At 45.1% G+C, this 20,506-nt stretch overlaps 1 protein-coding gene across 1 annotated transcript in view; it reads right to left on the reverse strand.

Moving 5' to 3' along the window:
- SWAP70 (switching B cell complex subunit SWAP70) overlaps positions 1-7,122 on the reverse strand; it is a 774,099-nt gene extending 766,977 nt beyond the window's left edge. The window contains exon 1 of the mRNA XM_069623664.1: positions 6,699-7,122. Within this exon, the coding sequence (XP_069479765.1) occupies positions 6,699-6,794 (96 nt within the window). The 5' untranslated portion in view covers positions 6,795-7,122. The remainder of the gene's footprint in view (positions 1-6,698) is intronic.
- Positions 7,123-20,506: the final 13,384 nt, after the last annotated feature.

The following is a 20,506-nucleotide window of genomic DNA, read 5'->3' on the forward strand; positions in this document are numbered from 1 at the left end:
TAAAGCAGATATTCTGTTAGTTAGCTCCTTATAAAATTCCACACTATTCCACCAATCTGCATCAAATTTAGCATAGTTACCTCTAAGGACCCTGTGGACATTTCTGTCTACATGAAAACATTTTTCGACAACCCACCCCTTTCCCTGCATTTCAGCCCCCTCACACACGTGACAGTTGTTTGAAATCAGCTTAACATCAATGTGGTCATAGAAGGACCGGACAAAGCTAATTTTATGCGTCTCGACACGAGGAACACAACTTGAATGTTTAGGACCACATAAAACATGTTTCCAGGCCCCAGGACGCACCGTTTCTGAGATATTTGCAGCACAACGCACTGCAACGTGCCAGGGTGAGACGACAGGGTGGCAGAGCGCACAGAAGGTCCCAGTATCCCGCAGCATGCCAACTCTCCACTCCGCTCCATGTCTGCTCTGGGCTATGTCAGCCGGCCACACGTGCCCATTCTCAGTGGAGTTTACTTCAGAGTGCAAAGCACATCAAGTGATAAGCGACTGGTAAGAGCAACCTACAGGATCACTGATGTTCAATAATTGATGAGAATGGTATCATGTCTGTTTACAGAACTCGTGAGGAGTATGGGTACTTTTTGCTAGTACATTATAATAAATGACTGACTGCATTACACCACAGGAGAACATTTTTGTGTGGTCATTTTTAAACGTGAGCTGTGGCATTCAATGTAATGACACACTATACTGAATACATCTACACATTATACTATCGTAGAACAATTTTATTTCCAGAATAGTGCTTTTGAAAGTTAGTGCAATTCAGTGGTGCAAAGCAGGTGGATGTGGATAATGGGCCAGCGATGGCCCTTCGGGTACGACGTATGGCTCTCCAAGTCACCTGAATTTTACTGTCAAGTATGGACCACTTCTGGTCGTTTTAGATCTTGGCTTTTGAGATCAAAGAAAGCAAGTAGGGACTACAAACAGGATGAAACATACGTGTTCTCCACTTGCTTATTTTCATACATGCAAAAGAAACAACATTGCCAAAAGCATTTCCTTCAAAGTAGCCAGTAGTTCAGCAGTGCAATGAAATAAATAACAGAGACTGGATGTGGCCCAGGGCACAGCAAACACTTCCCTAAAACAAAAATGCTTCAATACCTTCGAAATTACTTTTGATATTGCAATTATGAAGGACGTGGCCGTAGGCTGAGAAGGAATGTGATATTGTTTAAGTGAAACTGCAAGGAAATACAATCTAGATTCCTGAAATCTCCCAAGAAAATATAAATAATGAATTATAGTAATCGTTGAATTGGACACAAGAACAGTACTCCTCAGATCACAAAACTGAGTTTTACAACAGAAATTGGCATTTGGTGGATCATTTAAAGGAAAGCATGGCATGTGTTCCAATACGATGATGCAGAGGGAGTGTGTTATTCTTAACTGCAGTAAGTAGTGCCTAGAGATCCTGGAAAAATAGTGTATTCATGGCTCTTGTATTCACAGGGAGGAAATGGATACAAACAGCGCTTAAAGATGGAAAGATTAATTGCACTGCAGTATTGTGATCCTGTGCAAACATCAGACACTTGGCTCCTGTATTCCAGGAGGAGGAAAAGAAAGTGAGAAAACAGTAAATAAGAGATGCTTATTGAAGTGTTCCCAGTGATCTTTGGCATGGGGTATGTTTTATGGATCTGTGTTGCATGTGGAGAACAGAAAAGCATTCATCCCATCAGTTAAGTGGTTTGGAGCAGTACAGGTATTTGATCTTTGGAGAACAGTGTATTTGGAACAATTGTATTCCAGCTTTTGGGATGAAAGTAACCAGCACGTCAGTCAATACTGCAGGGTGGGTGGATTCATTACAGTGCAGCCTTGTGACCTTGGGCAAACAGTACACAGACAGCTTGTGTTTTTCAATCACGAGGAGGATTGAAGGCATGCTAAACTGGAAGTGAACGTATTATTGCAGATCAGCCTTGTGATCTTGGACAAATAATATATTCAGAGAGCGTATACTACTTTATTGGACATAGCACACAACACAGTGAATGAGCATGTCTCCCTTTGTGGGTTCAAGACTCAAGATTCTGGGGCTTCCAAACTGAGTGGCGGCAGATTGCCATCCTGGACATGGCCCTGCTCTCTCCTCAATCTGTAGCTTAAAATGCTCTAGATCGACGTCTAGTCGTCCAAAAACGTTACCCGAGGTAAATTCTAGGTCAGTGTGTAATGTCGATAGCCTTTATTTTCTATTAACGATTGGCCTCGTGTACTCTTCTGTAGTCTACATTAGGTACTGTTTGTTTTAAATATATGTCTATGAGACATTACACTTTTCTCAAAAATTGTGCCTGCATGCTTAATAAAATGGATAGAAACGTTAAAGTCAACAATATGATATGATACAAGTCATTTATAATGTGCCTGTACACAAGTGTTTCTAGGCGCCACAAGACAAGGGGTGGGGAGACAGAGGGAGGACAAGACAACGATCTTAGTAGGCCTTGTGTCATTCAGATCGTGCAAGTGCGAGAACGAGAAGTGCATGGGAGAGGGGAGGGGTGCACAGTCTGAGATAGGGGGCGTGGGTAATATAGCAAGAAAGTCAATAAGTACACCTTAAAATGTATTTTCCTAGTTTCTAAAAAAGTGCTACAGGTCAGAAAAACAGATGGTTATTGCCTTGGGACAGTCCAACCCACCACAGAAGGCTTGTATGGTACATTCTGTTCTCCAGGAAAACCCATTATGAATCCCGGGGCTCATTGTTTCCATGAAGCTTTACAAAGCTGCTTCAGGCGGGTGGGTGCGGTGTGTCAAAGCAGCTTGTGATATTTCTCCCCACGGTATGCACTGAACAAGCTTTTATAAAGTCAAAGAATATGTGTATAACAATATTCTAAAAATAATCTACGCTAGGGTCAACAGGAAGTATGCAGCAGACTGTAATCCCGCCCACAGGTATGTGTGGGGATGGAAATGAGGCCACAGTGATTTTAGGAGCATGTATGATAGAAATTAATTAAATATGGCTAACAGGGAAATGGGCATATATTTTGAAGTGGAAGCACAGAGTTTGCCTCAAAGGCAAATTGTATTGGCAAAGGTGAATAGGTCTGACTTTGCAAATGTCAAGGAAATATCTTTTTCTGTTCTGGGGTTATTCCAAACAATATTCCCCCTCTACTATTACAGGGCCAGACCTATTGGCTCTGCCAATTTTTGTTATACTTTGGTTTTCTCTTGCCCGCTACTTGGAAACGGCCCATTTGCTGATATGGGGAGAATATTAAACTTAGCGGTCTTCTAGAGCTACAGAGACATATCGGCAGACATATGGACTTGTTTCAATGTGCCACTTGCAGAGAAAGGCATGCCAATGAAGTGGTTGGCTGCAGTGCACGTTGATCAAGATGTGCCCTCAAGCCAATCCAGAGAGGCCATGACAGAGCTGCTAACCTAGAACTCTGAACATGCAGCTTATTGCAATATATGTGTCATACGTAGACAATCACAACACGCCCGTAGCCGACACATCTGCAAAGAAGAATCACCAGCAGCAATGCAATATTAGCCAGGGTTATTGGGAAGCCATGCAGAGCCGGTCAGATAGCACAGCGAGTAGAGTGCTCACTTTGACATACGTTTAGAGCCTGCCAACGCAGGTTCGAATCCCAGCAGGGCCAAACTCAGCCTTTCATCCTTCCACGGTCTATACATGAGCACCACACACTGTAGCTAATAATAAGCAGCGCTCAGATGCCAGAGGGTTCATAGCGCTATATAAATGCACGTTAGTCTTATCATTACTGTGTGAAAGGTGCACCAAATCTGGGGTTTCACCAAATCCCTGATATCTCCAATCTTGGCCTACATCAGGTTTGCAAGTCCAGCGTCTAGCACGCCCCTCTCTGCACCGTGCTGGTGAGTGTGCTTGATGTCCATGCATGTGTTATTGTGCAAGATGTGGTCTCGTGCAGCTGCAGCTGCAGCTGCGCTTCTTACAGGATCCGCCCACCTTCCCCACCCCAAGCATGTGTTCTCTGCAAGAGGCGAGCGCGGTGGGCAGAGTCTGAGATGGGGGGTCATGGTTACGCTTGAAGAGGGTGGTGTGAAGGGTGCTGCGTGGGTGGAGGCTCGAATTGTAGAGTGTATTTGATGTATTGTTGGTTGTGGGGGGCTTGCGTGCATGGCGATCCACGTGGATCTCATAACAAAACGGATACCGGAGCTTCCGCTGTCCTGGAAAATGGGAAAAGTCTCCTAACTATCAATAATGGAGGGGTCATGGAAAATAGGTTCCCTTTTCTGCAACTGTTTCAGCCAACTAAGTAGACATCGGGCATAAGCGAGCAAGGCCGCCCCCTTCCAAATCAAGCTGCGGTTCATTTTTTTTTTTTTTAAATGAGTCTGCACCAGGTTAGCCTTTAAAATTCGCGATTTTTATGAAAATAAAAATCTTTGATATTAGGAAATATAGGGTAGCAGATGTGTTTTTCATTTTCCTGGGACACTTCAGTATTTAGGTGGGTGGATTTGGGGTGGGCTGTGTATAATGTTTGCTTATATGACATTGCTGATCATATCAAAGTGGCCTATTTGTATGGATGGGATTTTGCACTTATCATATATATAAAAAAAATAGGTTAGTATGATATGATGGAATAATATTATGGCGGAAACACTTTTTATGGGCATTGTCCGAAATGAACCTATTTTGACTTCACTTGTGTGCAGGCAGGACCTGTTAAGCCTCTGTATAGTCTTCCACGGATGACTGCTTAATTTCTTGTGGAGCGCTTTTCCCAAGCTGAGGTGGCTTCAAAGCACTGAGCCTATGGACTCAATCCAGTTTCTCAGAATAGGGACGTGCTAAGAAATGCTTCGAGGTGTCATCCAGGATCAGACTCGGACTGGCCTATAGGGCCGATCCGAAAACACAAAATGCTGGTGTCGGCCAGTTTTTTTTGGCAAAGTAGGCCACTTGTTGGCTAAGGTGGGCCAGTTTGGTGAGTTACTTCACTATGCGGCTAGTCGTTTTGAACAGTGTTGCTGAATAAATATTCCTTAAAATGCACAATTCGCATCACATTTTATCAAGAAACTAGCCCTTGGGTACTACTCAAACAGTGTCACAAAAGGAATGCATAGCCATTTGCCCCCATGGGCCACTTTTTGATTGGTGGCCCAGTCCGACCGTGTCCAGGATGACCCATATAGCGATTCCCCAGAAGGGCGTCTTGTTGGTTACTGTCACGGCACGCTGGGACCTGGAGGGGTCAGTTGGCAAGTGGACAGCATGAGGCAGAAACTTCAGCTTTTGGGAGCCAGGAAACAGGAGACACAGCTCTCCTGCTGGTCGTGGCTGGCCGGCATAACAGGGTCTGCTGGTCTGTCCGCATCAAGGGAGCTAGTACTGCAGCTGTGCTAATACCTACAACGACAGGCAGCTAGTGTTTAGCTGCGAGCAGCCCCGGGGTCAGGGAGTGCATCATTTCAAGTGCAAGTACTACACTGAGCGGCGCTGTTTTTAAGCCCCGCAACAATAACAGCCGAGGTACATTTTTGTTGTCCTTCCGCGAAGCCCCCAAGCTTGCAAATAGCACCGTTTAAAACGTTATACAAAAAGTTCAGATACATTGTACCAAACTTGGCCTTCGTAAGACGTGGTGTAGTCATAATTGATTTTGGACGAGTTACAGCAACAGAATGGTCGAATGAAAATGTTTTATTTTTGCGCGTATATTTATGTGACGTGACGTTTGCTGTGAACCTTTTGGGATAGACACATTATAAACAAATGACTTTTTAAAAAATAGGCCTTCACGCTCCCACTTCAAAGTCCTATAATAACAGGTGAGGGTGTTCTTTTTTAAAGACCCGTAGCGTATCCACTCAGAAAATACACAGGGCTACATTTGCAATGCTAAACATTCGATTCCAGAATGAAGAAAGCAAGCGTAAGCGAGTGGCTTAAGGCGCTATATCAGCGCTTAGAAGCGAAATCTGGTGTGCGTGTTAAACGCGGGGTGGAGCAATGAACCTTCTGCACGTTTTCTAAAAGCGGGGTGCCGTGCCAGTCAGGGAAGGCAATGTGTGGGGCTCATAGAAAAAGCAAAGTCAAGTCACAGAAAAAAAAATGAGGCAGGGGGGTTCACAGGAAGAGCACAGCAGAATCCGACAACAAGCGCACCACAGGCACATCATACATATGAAGATTTTATTTCTTTCTTGAAGGGAAACTGTCAGGTGCTGAATATGTTCCCCGAACCCCGATTCAGTTGAAAGGGCCTAAACACAGACACGACAAGGAACAACCATCGTCATTTCAAACACAACTGTGCACTGCACGCCGTCCTTACAATCTACGAACAACAGCTCATGTAGTGAGCTCCACGACTATCCGTGGCCCTTGAATGGACCCTTTCAGGGGACGCCCCTATGGTAGACTAATTATGGCAACGTGCCAACTGGGACCCTGCACGATGCACACACGCCCCCTCGCCCCCATGAACGCGAAGTTCAGGTGGGGTCAGAGTGGTCTACAATGCAGACTGCCGAGTGTCGCACTAGGATGATAGCGACCCGCTGGGATGGGTGGGACTTCTCCACCGACCCCGCTCGCTGCGGCATTATTTCCACACTCACGTTTTCTCGCCGTTTGCGGACTCCACAACAAGTTAAAAAAAAAAGAAGTGTAGTGTTACCTTGAGCTGAGACTTGGAAACTTTTCCGCTTTTGTCCACGTCCAAGGCGGTGAAGGCGTGCCATATCGGCTTCAGCAGCTCCGCTTTTAAGGCCATGCCTAAGCAGGAAAGGTCCGTGCCGCAGCAGGTGGTCTCCGTCTGGCAATGAACGCCCCTGGCGCTCCCACAGTGACCCGAGTGTGACTGGCACGGGCGCTACTCTGCACTGCACTCTTCCCTCTGGTGACTGCTCCGCTCCCCGGGACACGTGACGCGACTTCCTTCCCGAGCCAATGAGAAGTGCTAGCTGCAGGGCCCAGGGCAGCCGAAGGAGGGGCACCGGCAGACTCAGACACTTCACACAACGCCACGATCATGGCACAGTTCACTTTCAGGTCCACAGAATGACCAGTGAACCTGTTGTCTCCTTAATGAGTACCTTTGTGCGCTTTGTCCAGTGCAATTCATGCTGTAAAACATGTCATCAACGTTCATGAGAGCGCCACCCGACGGTAGAGAAGTAGTGTGACAACCGCGGCACTAACACCAGGAGCATAACGTGCACCTGCTGTATATACTGTACCATTCACCTGGCAGCAGCACAGCGATGCTCTAGGAAAAAAGTATGCACAAAAACGGTGACACCAGGTGTACAGATCCGCGTGGCAACAGCGGCAGGGACCCCAGAAGGTGAAGTGCAACCCCTGCCCAGTGGTGTGCTGGAGTCATTTCCAGAGTGGCAAGTTTGAAGATATAAGTTTAGCATTTCTTTGAGCTTTTTCATATTTGCTTTATTTTATTTGTGTTGTGTATACTGCCCTCTCATTATAGAAAGTGTTCCATGGAGTAAAGGTCATTCAAACAATCCAGGTGCATACAAAGCAGGCAGTTTGGACAATTAACCAATTTGTCCCGGGAGGATAGCTCAGTGGCAGCGTGCACGTCTTGGAAGCAAGACGACACGAAGTAACAACAGGTTCGATCCCCGGGTCCGCGCTTCCAAACCTCTGGGTGTTCAAGCGCATTATAAATACGTAACTAAGACAAAAAAAAACACAATTATGCAACTAAGAAAAACAAACTATTCCTGTATGTGTGAGCGCTTTATATACATTAATAAAAATCATTATGGCGGCATAGATCAATGGGGTGCCACTGTAGGAGGTGGACTAAGGGGCGACTCAAGTGAGGGCTTGGTCCGGGTTGTAGAACAGCTGTGGGAGAATGCAGCGGAGCCCTGGATGGCAAAAAAATGTGTGAGGCCCTCTAATTTGCGTAAGTAATGGCATCTGTGACAACACAGAATAATTCTTTAATACTCGAGGGGGGGAATCACAGGAAGTTACATTAAAAGGAGTTCCTAGAACAACAGACAAGCTTTGTGAGGTCCAGTATATGAATGGCCCCTTTACCTATCTGGCAATATCATGAGTTAGGCCTTTTCTTTGAGTAGCAGATATTGTGAGTTGGTTTGGTTCTAGTGGCTTCTAAATTTGACAAATGCATCGAGACAGCTTGTGAATGTTTTGATTGGTGGATGTACTGGGGAGACCCCCAGCCGGCCCATAGAGTCGGGGTTTGCTCTGAAGTACTTTAAGACAAGATAGCTGCACCTTGAGATGGATGGGGGTGCAGATTTATTACGACACCACCAATCAATAAGGACAATTCAATGGTTTGGCAAAGGGGGGCCGTTTAATGACAAGTAGAAGTCATGGCAATCAGCAGTGATGCGATAGTCCATCCCGCTTCAACTCCCAACTCCCTCGAACTTCATACAAAACATAATTTTTATACTCAAAACGCGTCGTAATCTGATGTGTAACACTCAAAGTTAGCATGCAATTCTATTGGTTAGGAAAAGGTAACTTTAATATAGGTGCTATATCTGTATATAGTAACGGAGTGAGGTGATTGGGTAAACACTATCCGGTGGGCGTCTAAGCCCTTCCTTCAAAATGTATTAATGTAGACGTCACTAAAAGTGTGACGTTCCATTTGTTCTTCTAACTATAGGACCCTAGATTATTTGGTCCATGGTGCTTGGGTTGGCATCAACCCCAGGAATACATTTCCACTTTGCTTAGCAGCACACAGAATGGTCAGCCAGGTGCAGGGTGTCCCCCAATTCACCCTGCCTTCCTTCAATCAATCATCACTTTATGGGCTATGTGTCAATTAGTTCACTGTGGTTGGCCTCAAAACTACATCTTCTTGTCTCAAGAAAGTTCTGATATCTCTGTCTGGGTGGATGCCAAGCGTAGGTGTGAACCAGTGCTTCTTCTTGCTCTGATGGTCACATGCTACCACACCATGGATTTGCCTCATTTCTCTCAATTTGTGTATTTGATTTTCATTTCACCCGCCACCTGCCTTCGCCGTCTTATCTTTTTTTTTTACATTTTTTTTTAAAACTCTTTATTTCTCATTTTCAACAAGTTACAATAAACAACAGAATTAACATCCTAGGTCATTGAATTGAAAAATACATAACAGTGGAAAACAAAATAAAACACAATTCCAAACCATAACTCTGTATTCCAACATATGAAACTTAGGACTAACCTAAAACAAAGCCTTCACCGTCTTATCTTGATCCTTCAGAGGCAGGATATTCTGTTCTTAGCTTCAATTAAAAGTAGCTACCGTTCATAGCTTCTATTGATGTGACATTGGCTTCCCTGGCACAAGCTGCCTCCGCCGAGTTTCGATTCAGCCTTCTTTCCTCGTGTTTGCTACAATATGAATCTTCTTGCGTTTGGCCTATAGTAACCTGGGTTGGTTCTGCTTTTAGTGCAAAGTGGACTAGCACTTACATAACATGCTTCGTTTAAAGGTAGATTGTGTACAATGGCGCTTGCCGCTCTATTCTTCTACTTAGCATAGCAAGCCACACTATTTTCTTAGCTTTCTTGCAGTTGCAAGCATATGTACAGGCGTTAGCTGGTTCAATATCTTCATCCTGTTTACAATTTAAGCTCCTTTGTCTTTCATCAACATTCTCTTCTTTCAGTTTCACAATATTTTTATTCATGGCATTTCGTCTCTTTCTGTCATCCTTGGGTCGTCATATCTTCTATGGGTGCGTTAGTCCAGGCCATCGTGATGTCACCATTCGTCTTCCATTAAGGACTTTTTGGTTTCTTCCTGGAGAGTACTTAAGTAATCTTTATTTCGTTTCATTTGCTGGTAGGGTTTTCTTAATGGGTACCTTATTGTCCATGGTTGTCTGGTTATTGCTACTTCAATAGCTATTGTTCTTCTGATAGGTACTGGGCAGAGCCCTACTGCGGCTCTCTGCTGGTTTATTTGCTCATCATATGTCACGTATTTCGGTGTGAATGTTCCTGGTACTTCAAAATGGGCGACTGGAGTGCAGGCTTTATTTGGGACCTCCTCTACACTCCCCCCTCTGGGCGATTCATCGACCACTTTCACTTCCTTCTTTGGATTCATCTTACTTGGTTCCTCTATATTCATCTTCACTTCGTCGTCTGGGTTCATCCCTTCTTCATCTTCTGGGTCTGTACATGATGGTTTGAAGAAATGTCTCTTTGGAGTCCATATTTTTATTACTCCTCTCAGGCTTCCTGCTGTCCTTACATGTTCGTCTTTGTTCCACGTCATCAGCTGACATTGTCCATTTGGGCTGCAGTAAATCCATCTTCCTTCATAATTTCTGCGTTTCCTGGGATAGAGAAACTTTGCACCTTCTGGTGCGTGCTTGCTAGCCTTCACAAAGTCTCATTTCTTCATCAGTCAGATCTCTGGACTTCCATCCTGGTTTGATATCAATCATGATCTTCATCCCTATGGCTTTCTTTGCAGTTTTCTGGCATTGTGAGATTATTATCTTGATGACACAAAATCCTAATAATATCATCACTAGCAGGGCTCCCAAGAATTTGAATGCATCCACCATCCATTGTGGAACCCATGAAAACAGGAATCCAAACCAGCTGTCATCATCAACTTCGTTGGTTTCATTGATCATCTGTTTCTGCAGGTTTGTCGGCATACTTATAGCTTCTGTTAAAGTTCCATTTTCCTCGTCGTGAGAAGGTATAAACGTGCAACATGATTCTCCTATTTTTGCACAAACTCCTCCACCCATATCTATGATCATGTCAAGTACATATCTGTTCTGGAGAGTCATCATTCGGATGGCTCTTAACTCTTCCTTGATTGCATTGAATCCTTTTATTGTCGTGTTGATGGTTTGCAATAACTCCCATCTGGTTATCTGCTACCATTTAGTATTTACTTCAACTTGGATTCGAGGCATGAAAATCGTTGTGAACACTGATGGGGTGAGGCTGAACAGCCTGTGTTCATTTAGGATTGCATGAAATGCTTCTTCTGATTTAGCAGAAAAGTAATTCTCTCTCTTCATTCGGGTTATCAGTTCCACAGATCTCTTCTTCCTCAGGTGAGCATCTGCTTTCGGGAAACTATCAATGTTCAGGTCACTTTTCGGGATCACTAATGCTGGAACGTGGACGTTCACTATTGTGCATATGCCTCCCCAGTTTTTCGGCAGTCTAATGTATGCTTTGGATCCACATGCCCAATAATGATCCATGATCACTGCAGCCACATGAGTCATTCCTGGACCCTCAAAAATGTGTCCGCAGTTTTGATTTCCCCCCATTTTTCTTGTGCCATTGTTCCTGAAGCGCAATTTCGGACTTTCTAGTGGCACTATCTGCAAGGGTCCTCCTCTGTTTTGGACCCATGTCAGTAATATTGTAAGTTTAGGCCATAGTGGTTTGCACAGTCTTTGTGAGTTTTCAATTGCCTCCTTACAGGCTCTGAGGACCATCCATGCTCTGAAGATCACTACTCCTTTTTCCCAACCGTCTGGTGAAAGCACCTTTCCCCAAATCTGCATTTGGCCTCTGTTTTTCCAATTTTGAGCCTCTTCTGGAGTTTTTCCTTGGATATTTAGTTTTGGGTTCACTTTCCATCTTATTCCTGTTCCTCTAACTCCAGGCTTCTCGTACCCGGTCAAATGATTCCTAGTATGGGCTCTGTTTCTCGGCTTAATGTCCTGGACATAAACATCTTCACCGGGATAAGCTGTTTCAGTTGCCCATATCAATGAGGCATCACTTCCCATGAACTGGCCTTTGGTATTGCACATTGTTATGTGTGAGAGACAGTGTGCTGTCGGGACATCGATTTCTATAGCCACGAAGATCTTGGACTTCCCCATGCTGTACGGTAGGAGTGCGCAAACGAAGCATTCCCCTTCGGATTTTCGTCTTCCAACTTCCTTCATATGCTGGTACCAAATGTTGTTACCTAAGTGTGCTGTCCTATCCAGGTAATCATTCAGTTCATTGTCGTCTTCCTGCATGCTTCCCTTGATTCTTAGGGTTTTCATGTAGTTTGCTATTACTACATCTCTGAATGCATCTGTATGGCTCTTTCTTGCTGGAGAGTTCTCAGGTATCCTGGTCCATGGTGCAGATCTCTTCATCTGCGCCATTTGAGTGGACAGGAGTCTGGCAGCCCTTTCCTGGTCCTCATGCATCTTTTCTCTGCTGCGTGCAAATGCCCATGCCACCCAGCCTGACACTGGTCCGGCATATGGCTGTATTGTGGAACTGGTACTTGTCCCTTGTGTTGGAACATATATGCTGGGTAATGCAGTCTCAGCAGTTTTGTTTTTCAGTTCCTCATGCAGTTTCCTCGCTCTGGCTATATGCAGGAATAGTAAGTCTTCTAACATTCGTGTCCTTGCAGAGAGTTTTTCTGAGTTGGCCCTGGTTTTCTCAAGAGTTTCTTATATGACTGCTTCTGTTGGTTTTTCTCTTAACTCTTCTTGTTTTCTCATGACAGTTTCTGTGAAGTTCCTTATGGTAGGCAGTCTCTTCCTTTCTACTGCTTTGGTTTGTGGTTCTGCAGTCATTGATGCTAGGCCTGTTTTGTGTGCATTCAGTGTTTGCATGCGTGTAGTTATCAGTGATGTTATCCCATTCATCTCTTGCCGACCCTGTCTCCGGCTTTTCTTTTTGTTCGTTACCACAAGTGTGTGTATATCGTTGCTAATTACATCCATTTCAAGTTCATTCATTCCACCATCAGATCTTCTAGGGACTGGAATAACTATATAAGGACTGGGTGTTCTTGTGGGTTTCATGCGTGTATCATCAGGTGGGTGCACTGAAATTGGAACGCTTCGTGCACCAATAAAGAATGCAGTTCTGATCGTAAATGACAGTAAAATAATAATGAATATGATACATAGGTACATGATAGTTTTGTATGTTAGACGGCAGAATTTTCTTCCAGAGAAGCGGGGGTGCCTCTCTGTTTGTGGGAGGACCAGGTTGCTGCTCTGGACCCCCAGCTCGATCATTCGTCAAATGTCAATGTTATTATTCCCTTAACAATATCGTCTTTCGAGTTCTGTGTTTAGCAGTGACTGGTGCTCCAAAGGTGTCCCCCCTCTTGCGAGTGACAATTGTTTCTTATTTCAGGATACAGTTCCTTTGCTAGACTATGGGAAAAAACAAATTAAGTAATACTTCAGTGAGTCCCTTTAGTGTGCATGTTCAAAGAAGGTAAGATCCCAATCCACCCCCCGAATCTGCTTCAGTCCTGAGGACATGTTGGACACTGGTCAATATGAAGAAATAGGGAAAAAATAACAACAAATATAACAAATGGAGTTCTTGACTCTGCTCCCTCGATCTGTCTCTCGGCGGAAAGTTTTCTTAAAATCTCCTCAGATAATCTCTCTGATGATTAGAATGTTCCACTTGAAGCACGATACCACACAGGAGCATTCTCATTTGTGCAACATTAGATGGATCTCTGATGAATGTGAGGATGTCAACATCAATTGGTCTCCCCACTAGCTGTGGAAAGTCAGTTACTAGGCGAAAAAGGACATTGTGTGCCAATCCGCTGTCTTCTGGTGATAGGGACATCTGTCCTGTCTTGCTGCGTTCAGGATTATATGTTTTTTCCTTGATGTAAACAATGTCTGCACTGTCCGGTTGTGTGAAGTGCGACCAAAATGACGATCTTATTCAAAAGATGACTTAATGTTCAGTGTTTGTTGGGTTTCGAAGAAATGTTAGTGTATCTGTTGTTCACCCGACAATGGTTGGACAGTCTTCGATTATGCGAAAGAACAGTATGTTGACGAGCTCATTTATTTCCGCCTTTGTTGGGAACATTTGATTCTTCCTTACTGTACTCAGGGAGTATAATAAATTGTTCGGCAATGACAGTAAGCAGTTGTTTCATTATTTTTTCGTTTTCAGGATCTTGAAGAGTCTTCCTACCAGTGACAGGTATGATCTTAGAACTAGGTTGAAATAGGTGACCACGTCCTTTGTGATATCTATACTGTGGGATACCATAAGTTATTTCGAATAAGGTCTCGGTGCTGAATGAATCGGGATACTGTATTTGCTTCCAATGTAAATGTCCTCGGTGAAAATTTGGCATAGTCTTTTTCTCATCAAGGCTTCAGCGTGCCTCAGTCCAAAGTTCAAAGTCAGCAGACTATGTTGTGTCTTACACGTGCAATTTTCTTCTTCACCCTGCAACTAGGATGCACAGAGTGTCCGTTTTTTTTTTAAATGTCCTTATCCCCTTTTTTGCTTAGAGGAATTGTCCAATTTAAGCCATAATTTGCAAAAGTTCCTTTTCTTTGTCTTGCTGGTCATGCATCCTTCTTCCTCGTCATGGATCTCGTCTGCACGTGCTGTGGTTCTTCCCCGTTGCTCGACGATTCCTCTCGTTGGGGTGCAGGCAGGGGGCCTTCTCCGATGTAGGGTTTGATATCACCGAGGAAAATCCACACTCTCCTGCCCTGTAGCTTCACAGCGGATGGAGTGTAGTCCTCTATAATGAAAGGACCGTTGAATCTTGGCTCGTCCCACATTTTCCTTGTATGGTTTTTCATAAGGACGGCATCTCCAGGGAAGACGAGTGGAACATGTAGACCTTGAACTGAGTCTGATTGAGTGTCATGATGCCTACCCCCGGAGCACCAGGACAAGCCCAGCACCCCCGGGAGCAGGCATCATGCCCTCGGGTAAAAGCCCAGCGGCCCCTAATAGGGGCTCTTTGGACTTTGTCCTAGCGCCTTTGGCGCCAGGCTCATGTTGGACATCAGTCCTGGCGCCATAGGCGCCAGGCTCATAAAAGAGGGTGTTTGGTGCACTTACCTGACGCAGACCATGCTGCATGAAGCCTCAAGCCAAATGAGGCTTAGGAGGGACTATTTTATCAAAGGAACTATTTTACTTGGGTGGGGACCGTGGAAGAATACTTACCTGGAACTTCTTCCAAGGCTATTTAAACCACGCCCGGACTGCCACACGTGCTTCGCGTTGCTCTGCATCTAGCAGCTGAATGCTCACCGTGCCTGCTCTTGCATCTTGCCTCCAGCCACGCCCGCCTCGATCTTGGGATACCTGAAAGGAAGGAAGGGAAAAGAAAAGGTGAAAACCAAGAACTTAATCTAATTTCCTACCTGTCTCCGGAATTCATCACGCCAGCGATCCTGAAGATAGACATTCTTTAAAAGCATCGCGCTACTTGTAGCAGCGCCGCGCATCACTCACCTGCCTCGTGGGCTCTTCACTATCCACCGCGACCTTCTGGGCATTCCGCCACATTTCTGTACCTGCAGGGGAGAAGAAGAGACAAAAGGTAAGCAGGAGGAACAAATGAGTAAAGCCTGATTTTCCGTCACAAGACTTACCTGGCCATATTTGACAGAACCACTCCTCATTTCGGGTCGGCGCCACTTCTTGGCCTGGTGCCGCACCCCGGCCCCTAAGGGGAAAAAAGAAAGACATTACTAGAGGGATTCAAAGACATTTAAAGGGATCATTTTATCACAAACTCACCTGAGTTGATCTCCGGCAATATCCCTCGAAGCATCACTTCCACTCTGCACCTGAAAATAAGGACAGATCGCAGGTTAAGAAAAGCAAACAAAGAGAAGACTCTACTCTGGAACTTTTTAAACTGCATACTTACGGCATTTCGCCTTCCGAAACCAGTGAAGTAACTGGTCAAATACGCGCCCCTGCACCAGAAGCAGGATGGAGAGCTCATCCATTTAAACATTAAGGTGAGCCTTGATTGGGGATTTCGGAGTTGGTCAGAAAAGAGCATAGGGGAGGTGGGAAGCAATCACAATACTCTGCAGTCAGTTAATCCCCTTTCTCCACCTACAGAAAGATTTTTCTACGGGCCAGACAAGCCAGATTTGGGGGTCCAGTTTAGTCGGTGTTTCGAATCCTGCGCATCACACTTGAAGAGGTCACAACAATCCAGACCAGGTCAGCGCCTACGTGGGAGCCAGGTGAACGTTACATTGAGTGTCTCCTTCTGTGTTCTGTGCAGCGCTGCACCCTTTTCGTCATCGCTGCACCCTTTTCGTCATCGCTGCAGCTGGTCTGAAATTGCAGTAAGGCAAGATGTCATACAGTTCTGATAGTTCTGCATTTCAGACCCTAAAACCTCTCCTGTCGACTGGGCATCACATCTAGCTCTATCTCGGGGTCTTAGGGGAGTTCTCATTCTTCTTCCTGTGGCTATCTCGTGTGGCGTAAAATGATGGTCGGAGCCGGGTTGGTTCCGAAGAGCATACAGTGCCAGTGGAAGGCAGTGAAACCATCCCTTCTTTAGAGTAAGCTTCAACTTGGCTATCCTTTCCTTTAACACACCATTGAGCTTCTCACAGACCCCAATACCTTGCTGATGATACGCCAACGAGAACTTGTGCTTTATACCAAGCAGCAAGCTAATCTACTCGAACACTGCATTGACAAAATGAGGGGCATTATCTCATCTCACGACTTCGCACACCCCCCACCTTGGGAACACTTCACTCACTAAAAATGTGGCCGCACAGGTAGAGTCTGGGTGTGTACAGGGACCTGCCTCAATCCATCTAGAGAATGGACACACCACAACAATTAAGTATCTGTAGCCGTTACATTCTTGAATCATGTCAACGTAATCGACATGCAAGTGCTAAAATGGCCCATTTGACATGGGGATGACTCCTCTCATTACTTTTAGTGCGTGCCCAGCGATGAATTGCTGGCAGATTATGCAGTTCACCATAAAGAATGCAACATGCTCAGCTAAATTCTGTATGAACCAGTCTTCTGCGTTGCTGCTAGGTTCTCCTTTGTCATATGGATTGGGTAATGTAGTTGCTCCAGCACTATTTTTAATAGGGCTACAGGATTTACTGGTTTACCAGTGCTGTCTTGTCACCACAAGCTGTCAGAGGGGTTTAAAGAACACCCTTGACGTTTCCACAGGTTCTTCTCTTCCTGTGGTGCCTCCCCTTGGAGTTCCATTAACTGTGTTTGCTCCAAATTGCTGTAGCCCTCAGGTGCGGTTTATGTAAACATCACCAGTCCATTGGCATGGCCAGCTTCCACTGACATAACCGTCTCACTTTTGGATGCCATACGCATGGCTTCCGTGTCTGCTGCTTGATTTCCGTGTGAGATAAAATCTGTCCCTTTCGTGTGGGCAGTGCATTTCATGACCGCTATGCCCACTGGGAGCTGTAGTGCCTTGATCAGCCTGTCCAATAAGGCTGCCTGCTGCACTGGCGTGCCGTCTGCTCGGAGGTAGCCCCTCCTTTTCCAGCGCGCTAAGCCTGCATGCACTGTTGACGTCACATAGGCGGAGTCACTGTACACCGTTACCTCCTGGTCTGCGTGATTCTCAATGGAGAGTATCAACGCCAATAATTCTGCAGCCTGTGCTGAATAATGAGATAGTATTCGAGCACTAAGAAGCACTCGAAATTCTCCATTTGGTGTGTGTTTCATCACAGCAACGCCGGTGTATGTTTGCCCATCACTTTGATCGATTCTCGAAGACCCATCAATAAAGACGATCTCTCCTCCTGCCAAGGCATTTTCTTTTACTCTGGGGATTTCATCGTAGAATTCTTCATAATTTGCACAGTCGTGTATCGGCTCTCATTCAGTGACTGGCTCTGCTATAAACCTAGCAGGGTTTACTATCTTACATCGGACTATTTTAATCGATGGGTTTGATATGATCACTTCATATGCAGAAGCTCTCTGAGATGTCAATGTGCTCTTTGGTTTTTCTAAAATGGCAAATAATGAGTGCTCGACATAAAACGTCATGGAGCATCCCATCACAATGGTTGTAGCCTTCTCTATGGCAAACACTCTGGCAGCTAAACTTTGTTCGCATGGGAAGTGGCCTCTCATTACTGGGCCCAGATTCCCACTGTAGTATGCCAGGGGCTTGTACCCCAACGAGGTTCTTTGAGTGAGAATTGCCGTTGTGACGCTGCCATTTGTGTGTGAAAACAGGTAAAATTCCTCTGCATAATTGGGAATTCCGAGAACTGGAGCTGTACAAATCGCTCTCTTGAGTTCAGCAAACCCCTTTTCTATGGCCTCAGACCATTCAATCTTTTCTTTCGTCACTTGGGCCTTCTTTAGGGCCTGAAGTAAAGGCTTAGTATAAGAGCTGTAGTCGAAGACCCATGCCCTGACATAGTTGCATAGGCCTAGAAAGCTCTGCATCTGCTTTATCGTGTGCAGCTTAGCCGTGTTCAATATGGCTTCAGCCCTTTCTGGGGTCACTTTCTTTCCTTCATGTGAGATCAGCTTGCCTATGTACAGCACTTCCTGTTGACAATACTGTAACTTTTCCTTGTCAACCTTATATCCTTTCTCAGCCAGTATAGTCAATAGCTGAACAGAATCGTGCTTGCATTGCTCTTCTCTTGTGCTGCAGATTAAGATGTTATCCACATACTGCAGGACGACACTTTTTAATGCAATATTGCTTAAGTCCATCTGCAGGACTCTGTTGAAAATAGAAGGGGACTCACAGTACCCCTGTGGCAGCCTCGTGCTTTTCAGACGCATTTGTCTGAACGTGAATGACGTCAGATCTTGTGAGTCTCGGTGCAACGATTGAGAAAAATGCATTTTTCAAGTCAATCACTGTGAAATACTTTGCCTCAACAGGTATATTACATAGAATTCTAGCCGGGTTAGGGAATAAAGGGAACTCGGCCTCAACAATGTCATTTATTGGGCGTAAATCCTGAATTAAACGCCAAGACCCTCCCTATGATTTTTTGACAGGATACACTGACATATTACATGGTGACTCTAACGTCACTAAAATGCCCTGGTCCATCATGGCGGAAATTGTCTTGAAAATCCCTTCATCTGCCTCTCTGGACATGGGATATTGTCGTGCCTTGGGTAGAATTGCTCCTGGTTTTAGCTTAATTTTCACTTCTCCCACCCCCTTCAAGAGGCCTACGTCATAGGGTCCTGTAGGCCATGTCGAAATCAAAATATTCAGGACGGTTCAATGCCAGCAGCATTCTCTGAGGTACATCTCTCTTGGACATCTTTACCAAAAAGGTGAGACTCACTTCTACCATTGTCTATCCTATATCTGTTTGTTCTTGAAATAGGTTGTCATCGGTGACGTCAGTCACTCGATATCCTTCTTTCGATGGCGATTATCGCGCACCATTGTCTGCCCTCGTTATCATAACCGTCAACCAAAACCACTTTCCTTCGTATTGCTGCCGTGTGTATCATCAAGAGAAATACTTGTCCCTCCTCCTCATGCATCGGTATTCTTGGTCTGAATAGGAACTCATCAGAGGCTCTCATGATCCCGTCCGCAAGGCTTGGCAATCCCGCCATAAGCACATGCATGCCATATGCGAACATTTCTGGCTCTAATGGTATGGCCCTCATGGCTATGTGTCCTGAGTATGCTCTAAACATTTCACACACATTTGAGTAGTGCATTCCTAGAGTGGAGCATACTATGCCCTCCTCAGTGAACGAAATTGTCATGTTCAACTTTGTCATTAAGTCTCGACCCAAAATGTTTATTGGGGTCTGACGTGAATATAATAGAGGTACATTCATTTTGCACTCTTCTATGGAGACTGGGAGTGCGTTTGTAAAGGGAACTCAACTGTGAGCTCCTGTGAAACTCTGAGTATCTATGGCCTCACCGCACAAGGAAAACTTGACTTCACGTATGCACGAGCATGTTGCACCCGTGTCCACTAGGAAGAAATATTCTTTACCCCCTAAAATGACATCCCACCTAGGTTCCCTGTGAGGGTTTGGTGTCACTGATAGGATGGAGCACATCAGGGTTCCCAGTGAGCTGTCCTAGTTCATATACAAGTTTCGCCCACTGTGCACTTGTGGATTTCCCCCATTCCCATTGTTACTTCCCCTTCCAGAGTTTGGAGTCTGCCCTGTGCTCATTGCCTGTGACACTTGCAATGGTGCCTGTTGGGTTTTTCTTTGTGGAAAATTGCCCATGCTCTGAGGTTGGACTCTTTGTTGCGCTCCTGGCGCTTGTTGTTGCACCGTGTGATTCTGTGCAATGCCCTGTTGTAAACTGCAGGTGGATTTGCCATGCCTGCTCCCATTCCTTGGCCGTTCTGTATCATGCCTTGATTTCTGCATGTGCGCGCCAAATTCCCTGTCATTCCATACAGCCAACATACTGGAGGTGGTCGGATCATTTGCCCATTTGACATATCCAGGTTTCCATTTTGCATGTTTTGGAAGCCTCCTTGATTATTTTGGAAACCTCCCTGATTGCTCTGCCATCCTCTTCCCCTAAATCCTCTTCCCCGTGGGTAAAACCCTACGTTACCCTGATTATTTTGTTGTGGACTAGCCACCTGATGTATGCTTGATTTTGCTGCGCTCGTTATCATGGCTCCTTCAAGGGCATACTTTGATCATTTCTTCTGCACCAATTTCGCTTCCTCAGCCTTTTGAGTTGCTTCC

Source organism: Ambystoma mexicanum, chromosome 11, assembly GCF_040938575.1.
Source record: "Ambystoma mexicanum isolate Mex_15411 chromosome 11, UKY_AmexF1_1, whole genome shotgun sequence".
NCBI lineage: Eukaryota > Metazoa > Chordata > Amphibia > Caudata > Ambystomatidae > Ambystoma > Ambystoma mexicanum.